The 27937-nt window shown below is 34.5% G+C and overlaps 1 protein-coding gene across 1 annotated transcript in view; it reads right to left on the bottom strand.

Annotated features, from left to right (window-relative positions):
- LOC135502522 (uncharacterized) overlaps positions 1-27427 on the bottom strand; it is an 89839-nt gene extending 62412 nt beyond the window's left edge. Inside the window, exons 1-2 of the mRNA XM_064795440.1 lie at positions 27338-27427; positions 24119-24197 (exon numbers count right to left, since the gene is read on the bottom strand). Of these exons, the coding sequence (XP_064651510.1) occupies positions 24119-24173 (55 nt within the window). The 5' untranslated portion in view covers positions 24174-24197; positions 27338-27427. The remainder of the gene's footprint in view (positions 1-24118; positions 24198-27337) is intronic.
- Between the last annotated feature and the right edge of the window lie 510 nt (positions 27428-27937).

Below are 27937 nucleotides of genomic sequence, written 5' to 3'. Positions count from 1 at the left end.
AAACTCGTTTCCGATGGATTTGAACCCTTCCCTCAAAAGAGCACATACTTCAGCTTAAATGAGAGGTTTTGTTATACATTGCGTACATGTTGGCAATTTAGTTCTCTGGTGCTGTACCAAAATAACAAGTCGAGGTTCATGACGTAACGGACGGTCACCAGCCCTGCCCTGGCAAAGGAATAAATAAGAATTATATATTTAGTTCGCAATATATACATACATAAATCGGTTGGGTAATACACAAAACCACTCGAGTGGGATTTCTGAGGTATCATACTACACCCGAGTGATGGTCTTTGGCTTGGACACTAATATTGGTCCCAAATTGGTTGCCTTTATTCAATTTCACCTTGCAAATCAGGACATCTCTCTATAATGAACAGCAATTGTCCTGCAAAACATGTTTTGAAAGTTAACCAGGCCGTAAACACAACTAGGTGGCTTTTTCCGATTTATCAACGGTTCCTCTGACTTTATATCTGATTTATCCGACATTTCTCCGACATTGTTAAAAAGGTCGGATTTCCAGAAATATGTGAAAAAATAGCGCTTCCCAAAATAGGTCATTACTGATCAAAATCAGGAATCATATTGGACCTATAAAATCGGTGTAAGAAGTTATCTGACCTGGAGGGTCATGTGTACCAACTCTCAAGGTGTTAGCCGTAGCGGTGAAAAAACGTGTCATTGTTACACTCAAACGGAAACTTTCGCCATTTGATCTCTTTGACCTTAAAAAGTAGGTCAAATCAAAAGTCATGCGACATGTTCTGTATCCTTGCTAGAGAACCTTCACAGAAATATGATAGAAAAGAATTTGCTAATAAGCAAGATATTGCACTTTCTACCTTTTCAGTTTTGGCCTCTGGTGGCCAAGTCGAGAAGCAGATCAAACCGAATTTCAGCGTTGGAGGTTATCTGACATAGGTGATCATGTTTCAAGTTCATAGCTTAAGTGATTAGGTAACGTGCCATAGTTGCGCTCAAACGGCCAATTTATCCCAATTGACCTATGTGACATTGAAAAGCAGGTCAAATTAAAAGCCCGTAGGACAGATATGTGATGTATCCTTGCTCGGAGTACGTACCATAAAAACAAGTCATTATCAATAGTTGACCCACTCTGCTTCAAAACCCTTAAATTAATAATATTGATTGTTGTTATTATTATTAAACCATTTTTATAGCGCTTCACAATATAGTAAAATATGCATGCGTTCAATAAGTAAATACAATGTACACAGTATGATTATAAAATAAAGGGAGGTATTGCACTTTGTACTTTTTTCAGTTTTTGCCCCCTGATGGCCAATTCAAGGTTCAAATCGGACCGAAATTCGCTGTCAGAGGTTATCTGACCTGAGGGTTTCAAGTTCACAGTCCCACTGCTTAAAAAACGTGCAATAGTTTATGAAATTAGATAAGGATGATCGACGACGGACACTATGGTATTGAATAGACTCCCCTTGAGTGAGCCAAAAAGGTCCAAATATCACCTTTTTTTAGTTCATGTGCCTATTCAAAAAATTCACATGAGCCTATGAATGGTGCTTTATGACCATCATTTTTTGGCTTAGATGCACGACCAACAAAATATACAATGCCGCATTCAATTACCTTATTTTATCTCTGTGATATTTAGAGACTATAGGCTTGACGGCTTTGTCGCTTCGCTGGTTGTGTGAGTATGGTTGCTAAGGAATCGTTCAAAAGTATTACATGCACATACACAGGAAGTGTGTGTGTGGGGGGGGGGGGGGGGGGGGGGTGACGATGCGTATGGAAAGCACACTTGGGCCTGACATTCGTTAAATCGCCTGACACGACGGCAATCCATTTTTCATATCGTACCGAAATATTTTTAGTCGGCCGTTTCTAGTATGGTTTCGATCGGTGAAAACGGCTTTGTGGGGGAAGAAAGAAAATTCTTGAACGCGATCAAGAATCAAAAATACTTATTTTTCAAAAGTATACCCGGTATATTCATAGGAATTCCTTCCCTCTGGAAACTCGCAAAATAGCAATCTTGGGCTGCAGGTTTTTCCACTCGATGCTCTCATTTACGTCCGCACTGAGACAACAGGCACGAGATCGTCAACTGACGTATATGGCTGGCGCGAGTGGACAAAATTCAGAATTATGCCACGGCAAGAATAGGAAGAGTGGGACACCATAAATCAACCAATCAAAAACATCGGATCTCGTGAATTATGCCGCGGCAGAATTCAAAATTATGCCACGGCATAAATAGGAATTGTGGTGTGGCATAATTCGACCAATCAGAAAGTGGCAATCGTTTTATTTATGGTGCGGCATAAATTGCACTTTCGTCCACAATTCCTTTTTATGGCGCGACATAATTCACGAGTTCCGATGTTTTGATTGGTTGATTTATTGTGCACCACAATTCCGATTTACTTCCGTCCTCCATAAATGACACTTCCGTCCACAATTCCTATTTATGCCGCGGCATAATTCACGAGATCCGAGGTTTTGATTGGTCGATTTATGGTGCACCACAATTCCGATTTATGCCGTGGCATAATTCTGAATTCTGTCCGATTGCGCCAGCCGTAATCATCCGTAATCATCATGTTGGTTGGCAGGTGTTGGGGCCGTTGATCCACACTCGTTCTGTTCAACGATGTCAATATTAGACTTATAGTCATGAAATTAAGGCCAAGCTTCATTGGCAGTCTAAATTACCGGCATGTCAAAGGAATGAATGAAGAAACGGTCATGAAGAAAACACAGACATCAAAGCTCATATTGAGAGCACAGACAGAGTCAACCGCAAATGTTTCCTATTCTGTGGCGCTTTACATAGATTTGGTGGTTGTCCTGATTTCTAGATGATAGCTTAAACACACCAGTTAATAAGTTTATATTGATGAAGCTGTCGTGAATAAGCAGATAAATCAGTGTTCTTGTAGCTCTATGCCATGTCAATGGCACAATTTGCGCTTTTCTGACATAATTGCCTGAGTTGTCGAGATTATTGCAGGGGATGTGTTGTGTAGCATGTAAACCAGAATAGAAGATGTGATTACGAGCACTTGATCATAAGTATTCTATAAAGTGACTTAAAATGGAAGAATTGACGGCTACGGTTACCTGTGTGCACCTGTGTGACTGTCCGCTGTGGTAACACCACTTAACATAGCGGACGGTCATGACAGTGTCCACATGTAACCATAGCGGAACGTATGCCAGCTATAAGTGCATTTAAATTCACGTTATGAAACACTTGGAGCCAAGTGCTTGTTATCACATCTTCCTTTTCTGGTGTACAGTCCTACCAGAAAGTAAATGTCCACCGATTTCAAAAGCTATCACGGAGATAAAAAAAAAGATGCGGTTTTCAGTAGAGTATGAAAAATGTAGTTGATCATATATCTGTGTTGGGTTAGGGTTAGGATTAGACCCGCATTCTTCAAGTATGAGCTCGAGTTGACCAAAGGGACATGCAAATACAGTTAAATTAACCCACAACAGATATCCTATTGTGAACATGACTAAATTTGATGGGTTTCTAAGTGAACACTTCCCACTTTTGTGAGCCTATCCAAAATTTAAATCTGGTTGCATCATTGCATGTTAGGTTTCTTTGGGAATCAGTTTCAACACACAGCCCTTGAACAACCCTCTGCATATTATTGTAATTGAACCATGACCATATGGGGAGTTCTCAAAGGTCGCCAGCTGTTTGACATAAGCAATTACCTGCAGGGAGCAAAAATTAATCTTCAAAATGAAGCATTAAGCAGAAATTTTCTAATTAAAGCGAAAAAACATTTGTTGCGTCATAGTTCACCGATACATTGTGAAAAAGAACAAAAACAAGATACAGCAAAAAAGTTAGTTTTTGGACATTTTTGTACGCGACAAGAATGCTGGAACAAAATGCCGTAAATATCTTTGTTGCTTAATTCGAAATGGGATAATGTCCCATGCATTCAATGTGTTTGTCTGATGTGTGTGATACAAGTTTCAATGTGTTTTACATTCAGTGATTTTGCATAACTTTCTGGCAGCCTTAGAGGACCATTGACATTATTATTAAGGGCAATATAGCCCAGCTGCGGGCTGCCCAGTCACGTCCTATTTTACATAAGTAGTTTCCATCAACAGATTGCCAAATAAGGGAAAAATTCAAAATATGACTGAATTATCGCGCTTTTCCGATAATGACTCCGATTTGACCCGTGTCAGCTCTCCACGCATCTTCCACGAGGAACGATGCACTAGTAAGGCGTTTCGTGGAGCTAGGGTCTACCCCTTGTCATACGTCATAGTGCTGATATAAATTTTTCCGACGTCACGTTGATGGCGCTTGATTACCCCGCAACTGCGACGATAAATGGAAATGGCGTTGCGTCTTGATAGCGGGGTGACGTGAACTCAGATCTCGGCGTGTACTCACGTGGCGGAAAAAGCATCAAACGCGTTCAGAAAAATAGTTTAACTGATGAACCAGAAGAAGAACAAACATACTGCAATAAAAAGCCGACTATAGACTCATACTTTGATATACCCTTTTCTGCTGAAAACCGCATTCAATTATCTTATTCAATCTCACAGACAGATATGGTAAATATAAGCGCAATATTTACCCTTCATCGGGCTACACAAACACTGATTTCACTGCTTATTTAGGACAGTTACATCAATATAAACATATTTACAGATGAGTTAGAGCTATCATCTAGAAATACCTAGTAGCAAATTCACGTCGAGTGCGATAGAACAGGAATTTAGGCAACGTTTCCCGCCATGAAAAACTCCATCAGCCAAAACCATCTGCCAGTGGGCGAATGTTAAAAAATATCGAGAGCATGGTACCAGCCTCAACCGCAACAAGGGGGATTCTGGCAGGAGGCGCACTGGGCGATCAGAGGAGAATATCGAAGCAACCACACACCTTGTTTTTATTTCCTTTGTGGGGAAATTTAAAACCAATGCGTTCACAGCTCCTCCTCGTGATCTTGACGAGTTACAGGGCCGTATTCGACAATAATTTGATGCTTTGCGCAATTACCCGGATATGGTCAGACGAGCAGTTCAGGACATGCTCCGTCACTGCCAACTGAGTTTCGAAAGCAAAGGAGGGTATGTTGAAGGTTTGGGTGCCTAAAAAGTAAGGGACTATCCTTCCAGTAATTCCGGAATAAAATATCAGTCTTCCTTTCCTGGATTGCCCAAACTTGGGAAATGTGCAATTGAACAGGTCGTTTTCAATAACACTGTACTCGGTCATGTGTAACAGAATTAATGTAAGAAAGGTACCAATGGAAATGTGTTGGGCTCCTGTCAAAAGGGAAACTTAATGTAAATTGTCAAAATCTATAACCTTGGCATTTTAACCCTCTGAAATCTGATTACCTTTTTTTGATACGCACTGTATAAGCCACCTATACAAAGTTACGTGTATAGGTGATTTCGTGATTTCGATATGATACGAATTCCTATCAATTGAGCATTAGGTAACGCATGGCCTCATTGATGAAACCGGTATGTAGTCATAATTGTTTGAGAATACGAGTACTTCCTTGGCTGCTATTATTGGTTTGCGGCAGATTTTATTGTGTAGTTCCTACATTCTTATTGTAATTAGCGGTGTTTACACCATGCAAATTTGGAATATTTAATCCGGTTAAGTCCACTCCATGCTTTCTAGCCCTCAGGGTGAGCTGGTCATGGTGCTATCAATAGCATCTGCGATAGTTTGTTAAATGGCCGCAAGATGGCGATAGCAAGTCAAAAGTTATGTAGATTATGTAGCTAACCCTAACCAAATTAACCACATTCGTTGACAATACACTGCTATTGTATGGGGTCCTGCATTCCTAGGACGTCCATTCCTTTTACACCGGAACTCGATATTTTGATTCCCCGGGGTGAGTAGAAATAGTTGCATTATATTATGAAACGAAACATTTGGTGATACTTTTGGTGATATTTTTCTAATATATTTCGTGGCATAATATTTTAACGAGCATAACCTACCCGCAAAGATGTAAACAATTCCCTCAAAGATCACGGATTTTTTCAGTTCTCAAGCATTGTTTCCTCATAATATGTCATATATAATCATACTATGGGCATTAAGTTTCAGGAGCCCTTGATCCGGATTTGGATATCGTTTTATCTTCCTTCAAGATCGACTATTATTTCCTACTGAAGAGTGAGCCTAAGCCCTAAACACCAAGCAATAGCAAGGAAGCTGTTCCATAGATCAGCAGCCCTCCCTATCAGCACTCTTGATGCGCAAAACATGGCGACTTGCTCGAGGCGGGGGTACGCTAACTGTTCGGCAAAGCCACAAACGATGAGAACCAGGCGAGATCGACAAAAATGCGTTACTTTCACAGCTCTAAAATCGGTATTCCCCGGTCAATTTCAAAATTTAAAAGAACTATTTGTGAAAGAGATGTATCTGTTGGCTTTAACTTTTCATTCCCAGAAGCGACGCTAGTAGTGTAAGGGCTATACGGGGATTCCAACAAAATCATCCCAATTTACAAAATCGTCCAAATTAAAAAAATTAAAAAAATTTACAAATTTACAAAAATCGTCCAAAATTAAAAAAATTAAAAAAAATTAAAAAAATTAAAAAAATTAAAAAATTAAAAAAATTAAAAAAATTAAAAAAATTTACAAAATTTACAAAATTTACAAAATTTACAAAATTTACAAAATTTACAAAATTAAAAAAATTAAAAATAAAAATAAAACAAAACTTTTTCATAAATAAAATGAACTTTCCGTCAAACGAAGAACTTGAATCAAGAATCACAGATTACACAAAGTTTAAAGATCTTCCATTGAACAAATGGTATAAAATCAACTCATTCAGAAGTATAAGCACAAAAATAGGAGAATCAACAATCCTTGAACTTGTTGACTCAGAATCTAAAGGGTTGACCGTTTGGGCGACAAGCCTGATTAAACTAAAAATAAACCCAGCTCACAATTATATAAGGTCCACAGGAGTCAAGGAGACAAAACATGGTAAAAAATTTTATGGATTTAATCTTTTGGAATAAATTAAACCCACGCTTGAAATCAATCATCATCACACTTGAAATCAAATCAAATAAAATAAAATAAATAAATAAATAAAATAAAATAAATAAATAAATAAAATAAAATAAAATAAATTATAAATAAATGAAAGAAGAATGTGTCAATTGGAGAAATGTTCCTGATAATACTTGGTATAAAATTGAAAGAATAGATATTGTAACATCAGATAAGTACGGTTTTTCAATATTTTTAATACCAAGAGATAAAAAGCTATTGTATATTGTAAAATTGACAAAACGAATAAAGGATAAAATTTTTGATTTGGATAAAATTTTAGATTTGGATAAAGATGATATCTTCATTTACAAAAAAGACAATGATATCTCTCAACATTGGATTTTTAAAAAAAAATTGTTTCCATGCTTATATCTAATATACAATAATTTCCTTTAGAAGAAAATTATTTTCTTCTAAATAAATGGACTCCCTTGTTAGAGAATGTACAAAGTGTTTTCAAGAAAAATTATTGAACGATTTTGAAAAGGATAAAAAATGTAAATGGGGAAGAAATTACAGATGTAGATATTGCTACAATAGATATCATAAACAAAAAAGAGAAAATAATCCATCATTCAAAAAATCATGTAATTTAACTTGGAGATTGAATGGGTGTATTAAAAATAAACAAAAAAAATCTTACCTTGAAAAATATATGGACTGTTCCCTTGATCTCTTTTACAGATGGTTTGAGTTTCAATTTGATGAAAATATGACATGGGAAAATCATGGTGATTATTGGGAAATAGAACATATTCTTCCACAATCACACTTTGATCATTTGAATGAAGAAGAACTTATGGTTTGTTGGAACTGGAGTAACTTGAGACCTGTTACAAAGGAGGAAAACAGGAAAAAGGGAAAGAAAATTGACTACGAATTATACTATAAAAATGTATCAATAGCTTCTGAATTTCTTGATAAAAATTATTTTCTTTCTAAATAAATGAACCCTCATCCATGATGATTTTCACAAATTCTCATGGGCGTGTTGAACCCTGAATTCTATATTTTCGACCAAGTGGTGATTATGTAGAAATCTAAAATTCACTAAAGTGATCCATATCTGTTTATATTTTGTCTAAATGCGAGTACTTTTAACTCATCGGTAGAAAATCATTTTAAAACTAAAAAACTTAGTTTTAAATTGACTTATTGAAACCGAAACTAAAAAAAGGGGAATTCCCTAAACGTATACTTAACAAAAAACTTTTTCATAAATAAATGGAGATAAACACGTCAACGGAAAATAAAAACTTTTTTATAAATAAACATATGGAGACACCTACAAACATGAACAAAAACATCCCAACAGGCCTGGCTTTTCAAGCTGAGGGATTATCTACCGATGAATTGAAAATACTCGCCTACAGAAATAAGGTGAAAAAATATGGTTCACTTTCAAGAGAAAAGTTATTAGAAGGACTTCAACAAGTCCCAAACAGCTTCAATGATATTGAAGTGAAAATTGACAAGTCAGTTTCACAACTCTCTCAAATTGAAAAAAGAGTTCTTGCACAAAGACTTGGAGTCAATGCTAGGAAGTTCAAAAAAGAACAACTAGAAAATATCATTGAAGAAAACATTTCACAGGAAAATTTGATTGACATCAAACCTAAACCTGTGAAGCCAAAAATTTCCATCAGGAAACCACTTTTACAGAAAGTAAAAGATCTTGGTCATAAAAGTTATCAGAATCTTAATATTGAGAAATTGAAAGAACTGTTGACCAAAGAACCAGTGAAAAGAATATTGAAATCAGATCTTTTCAAACAGGCCAAAGAGCTTAACATTGATGCCAAAAGTTCCATGACAAAAAAATTCATCCAGGAGTTGATTGAAAAACATACAGAGTTAAGAGAATTCAGAAAAGTCCACTGCGCTTTTAGAGGATATTATAATAATTTCCAAATGGAAGGTTTGCCTAATATTGACATTAAAAACTATCTCAATAAAATTAAGTCAGTTTTGCATGAAAAAATTAATGAGGAAAATAAAATAGGTTTAAAAATGGTAATCATTCTACATGTTCTAATGCAAAGGAAGAATGAAGTTAAAGAGTTTCAACTTCGTTCTAGACACATCATTTATGTGGGTCAAGAACTTAATTATGACACTCTAATTGAAGACTTCCTTAAAGAACTGGAAAATTTAGTTAAGAAAGGTTCTGGTTGGATTTTTTTAGAAATTACTAAGATTGAGTTACATACAAACAAATATACTCCACTTTCAGGATCAAGCTATAATGACTTACTTACAAACAAATATATTCCACTTTCAGGATCAAGCTATATTCCTTTACCAGAAAAGATTAAGAAAAAACAAGCTATAATCAATGTGAAAAACACTGATCAAAAATGCTTCAGATATTCTGTTGAAGCTTCGCTTGCAAAATTAAATAATCATCTAGAGAAAGTTTCAAATTACAACAAACCTGAATTTGACCACATGTTTGAAGATTTGGAATATCCTGTCAAAATCAAGGATGTGAACTCCTTTGAAAAGAATAATCCTGACTTAGCAGTCAATGTATTTACATTTATTCCTACACAGAAAGTGTGCTTTGGAAATGAAACTACAGTTTACCCAATTTTCCCAGTTAGACTATCTAAAATAATTTTAGCAGAAGACAAGTATATTAATCTTCTGCACTACAAAGATAGTAACGATTTTCCAGAAGGTGAACACACTTACGATGTCAAAGATGATGCAAATTATCACTATGCTTGAATCAAAAACTTTTCTAGGCTGGTTTCTAAAGATCATTCAAAACATAGTGGACAGATCAAAGTATGTTTCAGATGCATGAAAATTACTTCAGGTGGAACGAAAGAGTCACGTGAAAGAAGACATAGACAACATTTTGAGAACTGTAAGCAGTTTGAATGTGTCAGAGTTAGCATGCCTAAGGATCATGAAAAAATACTACAATTCAAAAATAAAAAAATGGAGCAAAAACATCCTGTCTTTATCGTAGCTGATTTTGAGTCAACTTTGAAAAAAGTTGACAAACAATTAGGTGAAAAAACTGTTCAAATTCAAGAGCATATTCCTAACTCATTCAGCTTCTATGTTTGTTTTGACAAGGATCAAATCAAGACTAAAAATCTCCTAGTAGAATATAGTGTCAACGATCCTAATGAAGATATAGGAGAAAGATTCTGTGAAGAGATTGAAAAAGCTGTCTATAACATTCATGACAATCATTTCACCAAACCTAAAGCTATGTTAGCCTTAACACAAGTACAACAGGTTAAGCACAAGACAGCTGAAAAATGTTATCTCTGTGACAAGGAATTTACAGAAAAAAAATTATAAAGTTCGTGATCACAACCATTTTAATGGAAAATACAGAGGAGCAGCCTGTAATATATGTAGCCTTCAATTACAAGCTCCAAACTTCATACCTGTTTATTTTCATAATCTTTCAGGCTATGATGCTCATCTGTTTGTGAAAAATTTAAAAGGTAGACTGAATGTCATTGCGAAAAATAGTGAAAACTATATTTCATTCAGCAAGACGTTACAGGTTGACGAGCATAAGACTCTATCGATCAGATTTCTTGACTCATATAGACTCATGCAGTCATCTCTAGCAAATCTTGCAAATAATTTACCTAACACAGAGAAAAAGAATCTGTCAAAATTTTTCAAAGATGAACAATTTGATCTTGTAACTAGAAAAGGAATATATCCTTATGAATGGGTTGACTCACACGAAAAATTTGAACAGACTGAATTACCTCCAATTGAAGCATTTGACTCAAAATTTAATGATACAAAAATTTCAGTTGAAGACTATTCCCATGCAAAGAATGTATGGGAAAAATTTGGATGCAAAACATTCAGAGATTACCATGAAATTTATTTGCGAACTGATATTCTACTCTTAGCAGACATTTTGGAAAATTTCAGACAGACTTGTATGGAGATTTATAATTTAGATCCAGTCTGGGCTTATTCGGCCTCAGGATTGTCTTGGCAAGCCATGTTGAAAAAGACTGACGTTGAAATTGAACTCCTTACAGATGTGGACCATTACAACTTCTTTGAATTGGGTATTCGAGGAGGAATCTGTCAAGCAAGTCACAGATATGCAAAAGCAAATAATCCCTATTTGAAAGATTTTGACAAGGGTCAACCTACAAGTTATATCTCTTATCTTGATGCAAATAATTTGTATGGATTATCGATGAGTGAAAAATTACCACATTCTAATTTTAAATGGATGACTCAATCAGAATTAAAAAATTGGCAAAGCATTCCATGCACACTTGAAGTTGACTTAGAATATCCTATACATTTGCACAATTTGCACAATGCCTATCCACTTGCACCTGAACATATGAATGGAATGTTGATTCCTAACTTGCAAGACAAGAAAAATTATACTGTGCATCACAAGGCCTTGAAGTTCTATTTGAGTCAAGGTTTAAAGTTGACTAAGATTCATAGAGGAATTTCTTATACAGAATCATACTTTTTGAAAGAGTAAATTGACTTAAACACAAGTCAACGAGCAAATGCTAATAATGACTTTGAAAAGGACTTCTTCAAATTGATGAACAATTCATGCTTTGGAAAGACAATGGAATTAGTCAGAGATAGGAAAAATATAAAATTGGCTACAAATGTTAAACAATATCGAAAGCTTGTGAATTCGAATAATTTTAGATCTAGCAAAATTTTTGGCGAAGATCTAGTCATGGTTGAGAGTCAAAAAGCAGAAGTTTATCTGAATAAACCAATATTTATGGCTCAAGCGATTCTAGATCTTTCAAAAATACACATGTATGATTTCCATTATAATCATATGATGAAAAAGTATGGTGACAAAGCACAACTGTTGTACACTGATACTGACTCATTAGTCTATCATATAGAAACACCTGATATTTATAAAGACATGAAACAAGATGCTGAATTATATGACTTTTCAAATTTTCCAATAGATCATGCATTGTTTTCAGATGCAAATAAGAAAGTAATTGGTAAGTTTAAAGACGAAGAAGCTGGTAATGTCATCACTGAGTTCATCGCTTTACGTTCTAAATTATATGCCTATACAACTGACAAAGATGAAGAAGTCAAAAAATGCAAAGGTGTCAAAAAACAAGTAGTCAAAAATGAAATCAGAGTTGAAAATTACAAACAAGTGTTGTTGGAAAAAATTCCGATTGAAAAACAGATGAATGTGTTTAGAAGTCGAAATCACCAACTTTACACAGAGAAAGTAACCAAAGTGGCTTTATCTGCAATGGACACAAAAAGACACATTTTAGAAGATGGCATAAGTACTTTAGCTTTATGCCATTACGAAATTATAAAGCCAATTCTAGACAGATTTACTATAGTTAGAAATTCTAAAACACATATCTTGACAAATAAATTCATCAAAAATCGCTATAGAAAAGATGACTGTACACACATTGGTGTTTACAATCCAAAAGGAACGTTTTACATTAGTGACTATGACTCCCATGAATTCATAAGAGGGTATGCAGAATGCATTGAAAAGGATTGTGACATTGGATTAGCTGAAAGAAGACGTGGGATAGACGCCTACGATTCAATCATCGTTGATCTTGACCTAAAAATGGATCCGTCTGACTATAAAAATACTCCACATCTGTATACAAATGACCAGCTCATGGGAGTTATTGAAATTTATCAAAAATTCCTTCGCGAACACATTAAAGATTTGCCAGATAAGGCATTAGAATGTTTTGTTTTAGAAAAGGCTATTTCAACGAAAGATGCCAAATTATCTAATGGTATTCACTTGCATTTTCCTTATTGTCGAATAGTAAATCTGGAGTAAAAGGAACTTATATGTCAGATTAAAAAATCTGTGAACTCCTTGTTCAATCAAGAAGTATTGGATACTGCTGTTACTAGTGTTCCATGGCTAATGTATGGATCTAGAAAGAAAACAGATTCTCATCCATATTTAGTCACTAAGATAATTGACTCAAATCTTAATGAAGTTAAAAATGACTTCACATTAATTGAGTTGATTCAATTACTAAGATTGAACAAGAATGACAAAAAAGATCAATATGAAATGTCACTTAAAAGACAGGCTAAAAAATACAACTGTGATGAATCTGTAAAATTTGAAAATAATCTTGAGCATTGTAAGCTCCTACTAAATTCATTATCATATGAAAGATCATCTGGTTACAGAAACTGGATATTTATTGGTCAAATATTACATTCAATATCTGACACTGAAGAATCATTCAATCTATGGGATGAATTTTCACAAAGATGTGTCTCTAAATATAATTACAAAACATGTCAAGAAAAATGGCATAATTTTAGAGAATCAGACCATGATATTTCAGTTTTACACTCTATGGCCAAATTTGACAATAAACAGAAGTACACTGAACTTCAATTCAATGTGCCAAAAATGGCACATTCACAAACCTCTACGAGCGGAGCGAGTAATCAACAAGAAGAAAATCAAGTGGTCAAAATGACACAGTCAAAAAATAAACAAGAAGAAAATTTCAATAGACTGTGCCAAAAATGGCACAGTCACATATTGAAACAGCGTGAACAACCGCGAACGGAGTGAGAGTGTTGATTTGGCAACAGGGTTAGCAATTTGCTAACCCTTGATTTGGCAACAGGGCTACCAAATTGGTAACCCACTTTAAAAAATAAAATAAAAATAAATAAAAATAAATGGACTTTCCAAACTATTTAAAATATAATGCTGATGTAAACTATCCTGTCACTTACAAGAATAACTCTTTGACCAAGGATCCTTTCATTCATCAAAAAATTCATGTAACACCAAATGAAAGTTTTTATTTCAATACAATTGATATTTTCCCTAATAAGGTGAATCCACGAAAATTTTCAACTTACGCACAAGTACAAGATTATATTAAAAATGCAAGCATGAATAACTGGGAAAACCAATTTAAATTTGCACTATACTGCGCAACATCAGGTTCAGGTGTAAGCTGGCATAATCATATTAATCATGCTGATCCTTTAGTACAAAGTATTTTTAGATTTCATGTGTACTTTACCATCAGAAAGATATTACACCAGCTAAAAATTCCTTGACCAGGAAATCCTGATTTTAATCAATCAAAAAATCCTTACAATAAACAAGCCTATGAAAATTTGAAACTTGAATTTGGCTCCGTTGACTTCAACTATTTTCACAAAGGGAAAATACAAGCGCTAGACATTGTCATGGACAATGGTAACTATTATTTGAATGATCCTAGTAAGTTTCCATTTAATGCAGATAAAAAAGGATATGTCTATGCAGACCATCATAGACTTTATATTGATAAATTATCGTTCATTTACTCAGACGATTGGACAAATTTTATCACTTTAGACAGTCAAGGATTGACTAAAGCGGGCATGAGTAGAATCAATGAATCGATTCGAACTTATGTTTATTGTATTCTAGGTTCACAAACCATGATTCGACAGGATATTCTTGGTTCATTGGACACGCAAAAGCAATTTAGAATTTTAGTGGAAGATGCGATTCAAGGTCAAACATTAGTTGATTCCATCAAAACATTTCAGTCGGCGAGTGTATTAATTCACTCAAAACAAGCGCTTGCATACGCTTTAGAAAAAGCAGGTTCACGATTAGATTTTGCTGTTGGATTAGGATTACAACTTGTTCCAAGTCATATGCGATTACATATTGGTATAATTGAAGGGTATAATAACTCTCTGTTAACCGCTACAGAAAATACAACTTTTGGCATCAATTCACATATCAATGTCAGAAAAAAAAGGACTGCATCACCTTTAGAACCTACTTCTACGAGCGTAGCGAGTATTTTAGAGAAACCTGAAATAGCGAGTAAACTCTTAGACAAGCGACGTGAGCGTCAGCGAGAGTCAGAATCACATTTACCTTTTACAATGGGATTAATTGTTGTAGGTCTTTTAGTTCAAAATATTCTCTAAAATAAATATGAGTGCGCCCACGAGCGAAGCGAGTGTGCAAGAAGCATATGCAAGGTACAAATATCCTTCTGCTTTAAAATTTTATAAAATCATGAAAAAGAAGGATCCTAGTATAAAATTTGATGACATTGATCAATTTGTAAAATCTCAGAAAAGCTATCAGCTTCACAAAAAGCAGTTTAATAAATTCCAAGGTCACATTATTGCTTATCGTGAAAATGCTCTTTGGTTCATGGATCTTTTGGACATGAGTAATTACTCAAGGCAAAATAAAGGTTACAAATGGATTTTACTTGCTATTGATACTTTCACTAGAAAAGCTTATGCTGAAGCATTAAAAAATAAAACTAAGTTTGAAGTGAAAAATGGCTTTGAAAAAATTTATAATGATACTGGAAGTATTACACTTATTATTACAGATTCAGGTAATGAATTTTCAAACAAACCAATACAAGATTTATTCAAAGAGTTAAACATTAGACATGGTACAGTGGATATTGGTGATCATCATGCATTAGGCTTAATTGATAGACTATCTAGAACTATTAAAGAAATGGTCTTCAAAGATTTCACAGAGAAAAATACAGTCAAATGGGTTGATCATTTGCAAGATTACATTAGTGCATACAATGAAAGACCTCATTCTGGCATTTTAGACTATAGTCCAAATGAAGCTAACCTTCATGCTACTGAATTAGTTGAATTAAATGCAGAAAAATCTATGCCCGTTGTACACAAGTTTAACATTGGAGAATTAGTTAGAAAAAAATTGAAGAGACCTATATTTACCAAAGGTTACAAACAGATTTGGAGCAATAGAACTTACACTATCAAAAATATTGAAGGTGTTCATGCTATCTTAAATAGCGCAGAAAGAGTTAGACTTGATGACTTACAAAAAATTAAAAAAGATTTTGAGTTGGATTCTTCTGAGGTTGAGAAAGCAGATAAAGAAGTGAAAGTAGAAAAAATTTTAAAACATAAAGAAGGACTTGATAAAGAAAATATTATTGACTCACGGTTGAGGGGAAAGCACCAGCGAGAGTAAGACCTTTATAGGGTTAACACCTTATAAAGATTTTACACCTTAATCAATCCAAAATGATGGAGACAGTTTAATTACATCAGGTATATTCTGAAATCTGTGATTTGTTAGCTCTCTATGAAGGTATCCGCCCAATCTATTTAGCCAAGGTTGTAATTTTGAAAATTGATTGTTTATCTTTTCTTTCAATTCAACGATGGCATCAAGATCATGTTTTGTAGCTTCAATTTCAGCCTTATATTTTTCAATATCTTGTTTATCTTGCTTGATTTCAGTTTTAATTTTTTCAAGTTCATTTTCTAATGAAACTTTAACTTTGACAGTGAGATTTGAATTGTCTGATCCGCTAAACACATTCGTCATTTATTTTAATTTTTTTAAAAAAATTTTAATATAAATAAATGGACACATCATTTGGTAAATATCTTGACCCTTATAGATCAAACAAAATAGCCAATGGGCTAAAAGCTAAAAGAAATTATGAAGTAATCACTCACAATCCTAATTCTGTGAATCCTGGATAAACACTTTATGTGAAAATTCCTCAGCTTGAAAAAGGACAAGTGATTGTTCCCAAAAGTTTGAAACTTACATTTAGGTTGTCTACCTCATCAAAAGCAAGTAATGCAGCCAATGCTGCAGCAGCTGGATTTGTGGCTAATGTAGGTCGAAATATTGTAGAAAGAATTACCACAAAATTGGGTGGAAAAACAATGAGTGAAGTGGACAAAGCCTATATTTATAATACGTTCAAGGACTTTTGGTTGACAGAAAAACAAAGGAAAAATCGTGTTCAGCAAGGTATTGACAAGGAGCAACGAAAAGATGCTATTAAAACAGCATTTGGTGACAGATATTGTATTCCTATTGAGTCAGAAATATTTGATGATCATCTACCTTTTTACCCATCAGCTATTTTAGAATCCATTGAATATAATATCAAATTCAATGATGCAAAATATGTTGTGACAGGAACTGCAACGTCAAAAACATATGCTGTGAAAGATATTCAACTTGAGTATAAAACAGTATATTCCACAGAACTTAGTGAGTCAATCGAAGCAATTTATGCTGATACTAGATTTCGATATGAAGACGTGCATCTTTTAAGAACAGATTCAATTGGAAAGAATAAACGAATGAATATCAATGTAGATGTCAATCGTGCTTCTACAAAGGGTATTCTGATATTTTTCCAGAAAAATTACGCTGAGTATGATACCGAAAATACAAGTTTTCAAAATCCAGACATCACTAATGTGACCATTACTTCAGAAGGAATTTCTCACTGTATATTCAAGTCAGGATTGAAAGCCTATAATCAATTTGATGAAGTAAAACGACTTTATATGTCAGAAGATCTTAAGCAAACTGAAGACTGCATGATGGATGTCGAAAAATTTTGTGGATTGATCTGAGAAGTACAGAGGACAATGAATTACATGGATCTGGAACTGCCATGTCTAATATTAAACATGGTTTACAACTTGAACTTACCAGAAATACTGAAACAGAATATGACATGCTTGTCTATATTGTAGCAGATGGACTAGTAGGACTTGAGAATAAACGAGTAAAGGGCATTATACACTAGTTGTTAAAATAAACAAGACATGAACAACGCTCACGAGCGAAGCGAGAGTGAATTTTATTGTGATGCACCTTTCAATATGTTAATTGTCGGAATGACTGATTGTGGCAAGACATATTTTATACTGGATTTACTTGAAAAAGAATTTCGTAAAAAAATTGATGACATTGTGATATTTTGTCCAACCATTGACATGAATAAAACTTACCAAGATAGAGCATGGATTACACAAGACAAGGGTGTAATTGTTTACCCATCTAAGTTAGTACTTACAGATTTAAATATATGCTTAGAAGATGCGATTGAAAATTTAAAAAGTCAAGTTCACCAAACATTATTTATCATTGATGATTGTGCTAATTTGTGGGAATCAAAGAATAAATGTACAAAATTGACTGAACTAGCTTTCTCAGGAAGACATCATGGAATTTCTGTTTGGCTTTTGACCCAAAAATATAATGCAGTTGTAAAAGATTTTAGAGAAAATTGTAAACACATGGTGATTCATACAATGAATGATCAATTATCTATGGATCAAATTTTCAAAGAAAATTGATGTATTCCACAAAGCGAAAAAGACACAGTTCTGACGCAGATTGATGCAGGAAAGAAGCTTATACTGCGCAGAAAGATGCCTTTTGATTACTTTCTACGAGCGTAAGCTTAGCATATTAAGTAAAAAATTTGTAATAAATAAATGAATGACAATGATGTTGATTCTGTGGACGTCCTGCGAAGTGAATTACTTTCACACTATCAATCAGGATTACTAAATAAACTAGGAATAAAATCATCTGAGGCTACGATTAAAAAAGCTTCACAAAAAAATATTGAAAAATTACATAATGAATATAAAATCAAATATAATACTCAGATTGCTGATGATTTAGTATCTAATTTACTATTTGGATATACTCAAGCAGTAAAAATTGTATTTCCAAATTTGGATCAAAAAAAATTACATGAAAAATTAAATGACAATATCATAGTAAACCAGGAAATAAAAAAACAACTGGGTCAATATATGAACCCAACACTTTTAGCTGCAGGTACAATTGTAGTCAATACGGCTGAAACTGCAATGACGAGCGAGAGTGAAAAATCAGAATTAGCAGTGGAAGACACATGTGAGAGCGAGTAAGACAATAATAACTATTAATAGTCGTTAATAATAACTATTAATAGTCGTTAATAATAACTATTAATAGTCGTTAATAGTCGTTAATAGTCGTTAATAATAACTATTAATAGTCGTTAATAATAACTATTAATAGTCGTTAATATTTTTCATAAAATAAACAGGTATGGACGGAGAAAAAGATAACACAACAACTGAAATTACAACAACAGAAAAGCCAAAGAATCCTAAAAGAGTTGAATGGGGTAAAAAATTAGGTCAGTTGAATAAAGGAAAGAAGAAGCCTGTTCAACAAGAAGTCACACAAGCTACAAACTACTTCTACGAGTATCCTTTAATATTGATAAGTGGAATAACTTTAGCAGGTTTTGTTTGGTTCTATTCCAAAAATTCATCACCTACTTCTGCGAGCGTAGCGAGTATTGAAAAATTAAATAAAAAAGCTAAACAAAAATCTGAAAATCTGATCTTATGATACTTTCTACGAGCGTAAGCATACTCGCTAAATTATCAATTATAAATTTTTAAAACAATTTTTCCTATAAATAAATGAGCACAATGATCGACACGAAAAATATTGGAAACACAATTTACCATTCTGCAGTTTTAGCAGCACTTGTTGTTGGCTATGGAATGGCTGCTAAAAAGCTATTAAAGTCAAATATTGGCGATCCTAGTAAACCTGACTTGATGGAAGCATTGAAGCTAACTGGTGCAGTGTCACTTGCTATTATTACAAAAGGCTACTTAGAAAAACATGGTTTGCCTCATAATATCACTAATTAAAAAGGGCTACTCAGGGTTAGCAATTTGCTAACCCTCTTTCAAGAAAATTTTTATAAAATAAATGGCTGGAATGATTTTAACGACAATTTTTGGAGCAGTAGCTAATGCCACCGCTTTCGTTGGAGGTAATGCTATGTTCCACGCATTTGATGCGCAGAATGCTGCAGAAGAGCGTAAAAGACACGATTTAGCGAGCGAAAAATTACAAAAACAGTCAGCAACGTGGTCACAGAATAGAATCAAACATCTTGATTTCCTAGCTTCCCAACATCAGAAACAACTTCAAGCAAAATCAGACATTTTAGACATGAAAGATTCTATTCGACAGTATGATCAACTCAATCCTAAGCCAAATTTAACTCACTATTATAAACCTAGTTCTTCTCAGAAAAGTTATGAACAAGCCTATATTGCAGCAAGTGTTATTGGATCAGCTGCACTATCAAAATTTTTATAAAATAAATGGAGAATGTCATGGAAATTGAAAATCCAGCCTATGAAGATGCTACAGATGACATGAATGAAAATTATGATCAACAACTTGCAAATAATGAAGCACTACGATCTGAAATATCTGAAGGATTATCACCACCACCAAGAGCTATGAATGTATCTTTACTTACAGCAGAGCAAATTATTGATAAAAAAGATGCTTTTTTGGATAAATATACGAGAAAAAATGCATTAATTTTGAAAGTAGATAGAAATGAGCTATATGTCAAAATGGAGGTAAAACCAAATGATCAAATATTTTACAGACTAACAGGCAAAGACCCAATCAAATTAACACAAGATAATGGTGAACCTTATAAAGAGAGTTCTGTGAAAGGGTCAGGAAAGTCTGCATTTCTTAAAAATTTTAAACCTATATCAGAAGGCACTCCTAAACTACCTGCTGGTGTTCCTAAGTCAGGAAGTTTTCAAGAAAGATTGAATCAAGCAGCTGATGACCTGGATCCAGCTGGTGATTTAGGCTTAGGTGAACAAGAAACAAATATTGATACTGGTGAATCAAATGTTGTACAGGTTGCACCTGAAGATATTGAAAATTTGTCTGAAGAAGTGATGACTGGTGCTTTTGAAGCAAAAACCAAAGAAGAAAAAACATTTATTCAAAAATTTAAAGATATATATAAATATATTAGAGAAAAATATAGATTATTAAAAGAACGTATTAAGAAAAAAATTCAGTATATTAGAGTGAACAAAGATGAAATTGAAATGGAACCTTTGATTGAACGAGAAGAAGCAAATTTAAAAGAAATTGATGAAGCAGAAGCTGATGAATTACATTCACTCAAAGAAAGGTCAAGACCTTATTTTGAAAAAATAGCTGAAGGCTATAGCAAAGCTGCAAATGATGTTACTAAATCATTAAGAGAAAGACTTGAAGCATTATTCAAGCTCAAAGGTTTTAAACTTGCTACCTTTGTGACTGCTGTGCTGATGGCGATTTCTGCAATTGGTGCAAGCTTTGGTTCTTTAGTCAAACCTAGTAAGTCAGTTGGACCTGATAAACCTAGCAAACCTGATGGTCCGAGTAAGCCAGGAATTCCTGGTAAAATTCATGATGGTTTGATCAAATTTAAAAATTGGTTACTTTCTTTAGGTAAAAAAGCTTTAGTAGCTTTGCCTGGAATTTTAGGCTCCATTGTTTCAACCATTTTTAAGGCTGCAAGTTCTGTTATAGGATATTTAGCTGAGCATCTGATTATTATGGTCGCAGTCACTATTTTAGTTATTATTCAAATCATAACAAACAATGTTGGAAGTATTAAACAAAAAGCACATAAAATTTCTAATAAAATAAATGCACGTTAGATTTCATAATCAAACACGTTGTGAATTACCCGTCAGCATCAATCAATATAAGACAGTAAGAGTTGAAAAGGCTATTATCCCTATGACTTACTATAATATTTCAAGGGAATTAAAAAATAGCCATCTGCGATTTGCGCTTAAAGATAGAGCGATCTATACGAATCCTGATTTAATCACTATTCCCAATGGATTTTATACTCCAGTTACCTACAATAAAGCAGTACAAGAAGCACTGAGTGAAAAAGGGCATTCTGATAAATTTGAATTAACTTATTTACCCAATGAAGGTAAAATTAAAATTAAAGTCGATCCTCCATTTGCAATAGTTCTCCATAAAGAACTAGGTGAATTATTAGGAATAACTTTTGAAAATAATGTCTTTCTAAGCTCTGAAATTACAGGTGATAAACCTTGTCAATTTTTACCTAATCATGAGTATAGAATTTCTTGTAATATTGTTGATACGAGTAAAAATTTAGTGAATGGAAAGCGTAGTGATCTAATTACTACATTTGTTCCTAAAGGTAAATATTATGGAGATATACATGAATATACCTCCCTGCAAAAAGTAAAGATCAAACAGTATGACCATACTTATATTGAACTTCAAATCAAAGATCAGAATGAAGAGCCTATTGAATTTTTAACACCTGTTTCAATTGATTTGCTGTTAGAATAAATGACAAACTTGTGTACTGGACTTAGAGAAACTAACCAAGACATCATTGAAGACTTACAAGACCTTCAGATTCAGAGTAATTCAAACATTGAAAATATTAATTTAGAATTTGACTCAATAAACACTCAAATTCAAAATTTTAAAAGCAAACCTGTTATCACAATATATGCAGATGAAAGAGGGGTTCTGCATGGTGATATTGCAGATTATAGCTTTGGTGATGGCAGTCAAACTAGTACAACAGGTTATACCATGATGTCTCCTGGAAAAATTATTCGCATGGGAATTACTACAGATGCAAGAAGAGCCTATAAAATTCATGTTATTGTAAATGGGGTTAAACAAACATTTATTGAAGGAGACACTATAACAATGACAAAGCAAGTAGATGTTCCTTTAAATCAAAATGATGTGATTAGTTTTCTCAATGAAATTAGAGCATCTGCACGGTCAACAATTATCTGTCTATTGATTGAATTAGATTTATAAATAAAACACGCCATGAACAGCGTGAATGTGGACGTCGTCGATGGCGTTGATGCTGAACAATTTAGACTTGAAAAAATTAAAGAAAAAATTACAGAATTAGAGCTTAATATTGAAAAAAGAAAAAAATTAAATAAAAATTATAAAAAAGCTAGTCAAATCTTACACGGCTGTGAAATTGGTATGTATATTACCAGTGTCACAGTGGCATCAATTGGAGCGGCGACAGTGATTGGAAATGTAGTAAGCATTCCAATTTCCGCCATTTGTACAGTGTTAGGATTGGTTGGAAAAATTGTAGTTCCTCAGTTGAGGAAAAAAGAGAAAAAACATTTAGATATTTTAACCAAGAAAAAAGCATGCTTAAATAATGTCGATAATTTACTTTCCAGATTCATGGACAATGGAACTATTTCTGCGAGTGAATTTGAGCTCATCAATCGCTGAAATGTACATCCTAGAATCCGAAATGACATGACTTTCATCTGAGATAATCAGTTTGGGCTAAATTGTAGCGAGTCAGACAAAAGTAGTGTGGGTGTACTTTCTACGAGCGTAGCGAGTAATTTTATAAGCTTAAGAGTTTATAAAATTACATCAGTCAGATTTACAAATCCATCTCTAGTGAGTTATTATTCCAAAATATTAAATCCATAAATTTTTTTACCATGTTTTGTCTCCTTGACTCCTGTGGACCTTATATAATTGTGAGCTGGGTTTATTTTTAGTTTAATCAGGCTTGTCGCCCAAACGGTCAACCCTTTAGATTCTGAGTCAACAAGTTCAAGGATTGTTGATTCTCCTATTTTTGTGCTTATACTTCTGAATGAGTTGATTTTATACCATTTGTTCAATGGAAGATCTTTAAACTTTGTATAATCTGTGATTCTTGATTCAAGTTCTTCGTTTGACGGAAAGTTCATTTTATTTATGAAAAAGTTTTATTTTATTTTTATTTTTAATTTTTTTAATTTTGTAAATTTTGTAAATTTTGTAAATTTTGTGAATTTTGTAAATTTTGTGAATTTTGTGAATTTTTTTAATTTATTTAATTTTTTTAATTTTTTTAATTTTTTTTAATTTTTTTAATTTTGGACGATTTTTGTAAATTTGTAAATTTTTTTAATTTTTTTAATTTGGACGATTTTGTAAATTTGGATGATTTTGTTGGAATCCCCGTATAGCCCTTATTACACTACTGACGCTGCACAATATTTCATCTTTTATTTCTTTAGTGGGGAGGAAATATTCCCGAGATACACAAACTCAACGGCTAATCTCAAGGGTATTCAGGCCAATCTTGATAAAATGGACCCACCAAAAGGGCTTCAATGGGGGGGGGGTCCCTAAGACGTAATGGCGCTAAAGTAGATCTACGCTAAATTAATCTGTGTGTTATTGGTCCTTCTAGGCTTAGCATTCAATACCTGTTGCATGTCAAGCTAAATCGCCGTGAAAATATAATAGCCCAGGCAACCTCTTGGAATTTTGTAATGACATATTGAACCAATGAGTATGTAAATTATTACCTACCGGTCTCTGTAATAAGCAGTAGCATCGCCAAAGGTAGTATGACTCCGTTCTCCATATTGTGTAATTTATTACGAAAGTCCTGAAACAGAATAAGAGTGGTTCAGAAAACACCAGGTATCGACGATAGGGTGACCTGCTGATTCACTAGCCATCATTGGTACAGTCATGAAGTTTTGATAAAGGTCACCTGTCGCGTTGGGAACCATATTTCGCCCAAAACTCGGAACTTGGCACAGAGCAAACAAAAACTCCCGATCGGTGCCTATACTTTATCATTTGGAAAGCATTTATAGCGGTCTCATCACTAGCTCGGCTTTTTTCAAGTTCATGACTGTCCTCGACGTAATTGGCGTATAGCGGTCTCGTCAATTGACATATCGTTTGAATTATGGACTCCCCTCGAGAAGAATTTTAGCCAACACGTGTAGCAATGACTTGATATATTCGTTAAAACTATCTGTCTGTCAAAGAAAAGCAAAACCATTGTCATTTCAGTTGTTTTTGGCGTGCTCGTGTGCCTTGTCAAAAAGTCGGATATATTGCACGATGGAGAAATAAAATCCTGGTGCATTATGCATGAGCAATGTGTGGTTTGATGCACCTCAATATCCAGGCATAAGCTCTAAGCAGAATAGCACTAAACCGGTCTATAGACAGGCCATTGTCTGAACAGAGATCAACAAGTTGTGAAGTCACAAACCTAACCCAAGACCAGAGAACCTGTCCCACAAGTACACGCTTATGCAAATGAATACAAGAGCTGGCCTATTTCTAGGAACCAGTGCCCATATTCATAAAAACCTGCTAAGCATAGTTGGCAACTATTTTTGACCCTAGCTGCCAACTAATTAAGCACAGTTGGATATCAAGTGTCATTCATAAAACCCCGCTAAGCTCAGTCTGGTGCTAAGTTGTCTGCTAACTTTAGAGGTGCTCTGGGGTACCTATAAGTCACTAGTTGGCAACTAACTTTGTCAATTCTACATTGAAGTCAGAGGCAAGATGAATTCAGGAGCTGGCAAATTTGCATCGTGTGAAGAGAACGGGATATTCAGAAACATACTTATTTCAATTTTTGTGATATATCAAAATATCAAAATTTTTTTTTTTCAAGATTTTTCAATACAACTGTGTTCTGTTCATTCCCCCATGACATATTCCATAAATTTGAGCATTATCACAAGTTGAAATCTTGAAATTTTAAGCGAATTGTAATAACATCGTAATCCTATTGGTTTTGATGTGTTTCTACCTCGACAGGATATATTTTGATTTGATTTTTTATTTATGCGCATGTTACCCCTCTGGTATTCAATGACATTTAACAATCCTAAAATATCAAAGGGTATCAAAATGTCAAAATTTCTATACAATATCACGAACATTAAACGATAATTTCTTCTCACTAAACGTATTAGAAGTAACTCTAGTTTCCAGCAAAACTCAAAAATGCGGACAAAACAAAATTTAATCAACCGGGTATATCTTTATTTTGGGGCCTTTTTTAATTCTCAAAATCAAACTATCAAACCCTGCAACATTAAAAAAGCCAATAGGGAAATTATACACAATTCCAACCATATGCCGGAAACGGAATCATAATCAGTCCATATAATATGGAGTTACAAATTATCTTAGATGTTGATATTAAGTCGAAAGGCACACACAAAATGCTTACATGCCATCCCCTATTGAAAGTGAAACTAACGTAACTTGTGGTATGTGGTTTGGGACAAAGGCCATATGCCTAGCCAACAACTAGTCGATAACAACCTGGCAATGTTCTTAGCAGGGTTATATGAATAGGAAAATAGCAGCATACTATAGAGCAGTCAACTAGGCATTTGGCAGTTTGCTAAGGCCTAGTTGGCTGCTAGTTTAGCAGGGTTTGATGATTACGGCCCAGGAAGCTAGGACAGTGACGTCATAAACATATGGCCAACGATGAAAACCTAAATCAAAGGTCAAGGTCGCCACAGCGACGGAACTTCACGAACATCAACCGCTGTGGAAACACAAGAAACACTATTATAATACACCATGTACATGCATGCCCAACTAGCCTACAACATCCTCAACGCTTATCACTCAAAGCACCACGATTTACGAATAACTACGTGGAATAAGACAGGCTTGACACGCCCAAAAACACAGACGAGATTTATTCAAGATGGCGGACAAACCGTGGGAGAAAACCTCTGTCAAAAAGTCACACGATGGCGTACAAAACAAGTCAGAAACGATACCGAAACTGACGCTTAGAAGTGACAACCACAAACCTTGGAGCGCTCCAACGCAGGTTGAAGGGTTGAACTTGACGGAAAGACGGAAAACATAGCAGGAAAGTTGAGCTAAGACGTTAAACAAACAAAACACCGGTCCTGTCGGGGATGCCCAGGTTCTAAAGGAATAACGACCACCTAGTTATATGTAAAACTTCAACTGATTTATTACTGGACTCGAGTCAGAATGAACATGTGATATAGTTACATAATTCAGAAATACATGTTTCTAAAAGACATTCAATAACTCCAATAGACCAGCTATTGGCGGCGACTATAATCTGTTCCCAACAGGTCCACCTCACAGAACAGACAAAACAAATTGGCCAAGAGCCATTTGATCAGCTGCCCTCCCTATCAGCACTATTGATGCACAAAACACTGCGACTTGCTCGAGGCGGGGACCACTAAGTGACCGGCAAAGCCGCGGCGAATAATCCAATTATCAGAACCAGGCGAGATCGACAAAAATGACTTACTTTTACAGCTCTAAAATCGTTTTTCCTCGGTCAGTTTCAAAATTTAAAAGAACTATTTGTGATGGAGATGTATTTGTTGGCGAACTTTTCATTCCCAAAAGCGACGCTGTACAACATTTCATCTTTTATTTCTTTAGTGGGGAGGAAATATTCCCAAGATACACAAACTAAACGGCGAATCCCAAGGGTATTCAAGCCAATCTTGATAAAATGGACCAACCAAAGGGCTAAAATGGGGGGGGGGGGTCCTCATGGACAAAGTATCAAAGGCAGAGAGACGTAATTGGGCTAACGTAGATCTGCGCTTACTTAGTCTGTGTGTTGTTGGACTTCTAGGCTTGGCATTCAACTCTTGTTGCATGTCAAGCTAAATCGCCGTGAAAATATAATAACCTAGGCAACCTCTTGGAATTTTGTAATGATATATTGTACCAAGGAGTATGTAGATTATTACCTACCGGTTTGTGTAGTTACCAGTAGCGTCACCAAAATAGTGCGACGCCGTTCTCCATATTTTTAGTGTATCCTTATGAAAGTCTTTAAACGAATGAGAGAAATCGGTTGAAAAAACACAAGATATCGACGATAGGGTGACCTGCTAATCCACTACCCGATATTTGCACAGTCAAGAAGTTTTAATGAATATCACCTTTCGCGTCGGGAACCTTTTTTTGTCAAAAACACTTAACTTGACACAGAACAAACAAAAACTCCCGATCGATGTCTATATTTATCATTTGGAAAACATTTATATCGATTGACCAACTCTTCGATGCAAAGATCAAATGTTGACCTGTTTCACAGAAAATTTTGATTCGCTTCCTTAAATGTACCACAAAGGAAAGATATTAAGTCCATTTAAAACCGCGTCTGAAAAGCATTTCATAACTTGGCTTTACTGTGTCATTACATTAAGCTAGACCGGCCTGCCATTAGTGAATGAATGTCTAGTATGGTGTACCGCACACGTGAAGAGGGTACTGCAACACAATCGAATGTTGACCTGTTTCACAAAACCTTTTAATTTGCTTCCTTAAATGTACCACAAAGGAAATATA

This window comes from Lineus longissimus, chromosome 18 (genome assembly GCF_910592395.1).
Source record: "Lineus longissimus chromosome 18, tnLinLong1.2, whole genome shotgun sequence".
In the NCBI taxonomy this organism is placed as follows: Eukaryota; Metazoa; Nemertea; class Pilidiophora; order Heteronemertea; family Lineidae; genus Lineus; species Lineus longissimus.
This window is presented reverse-complemented; position numbering and strand designations above follow the sequence as displayed.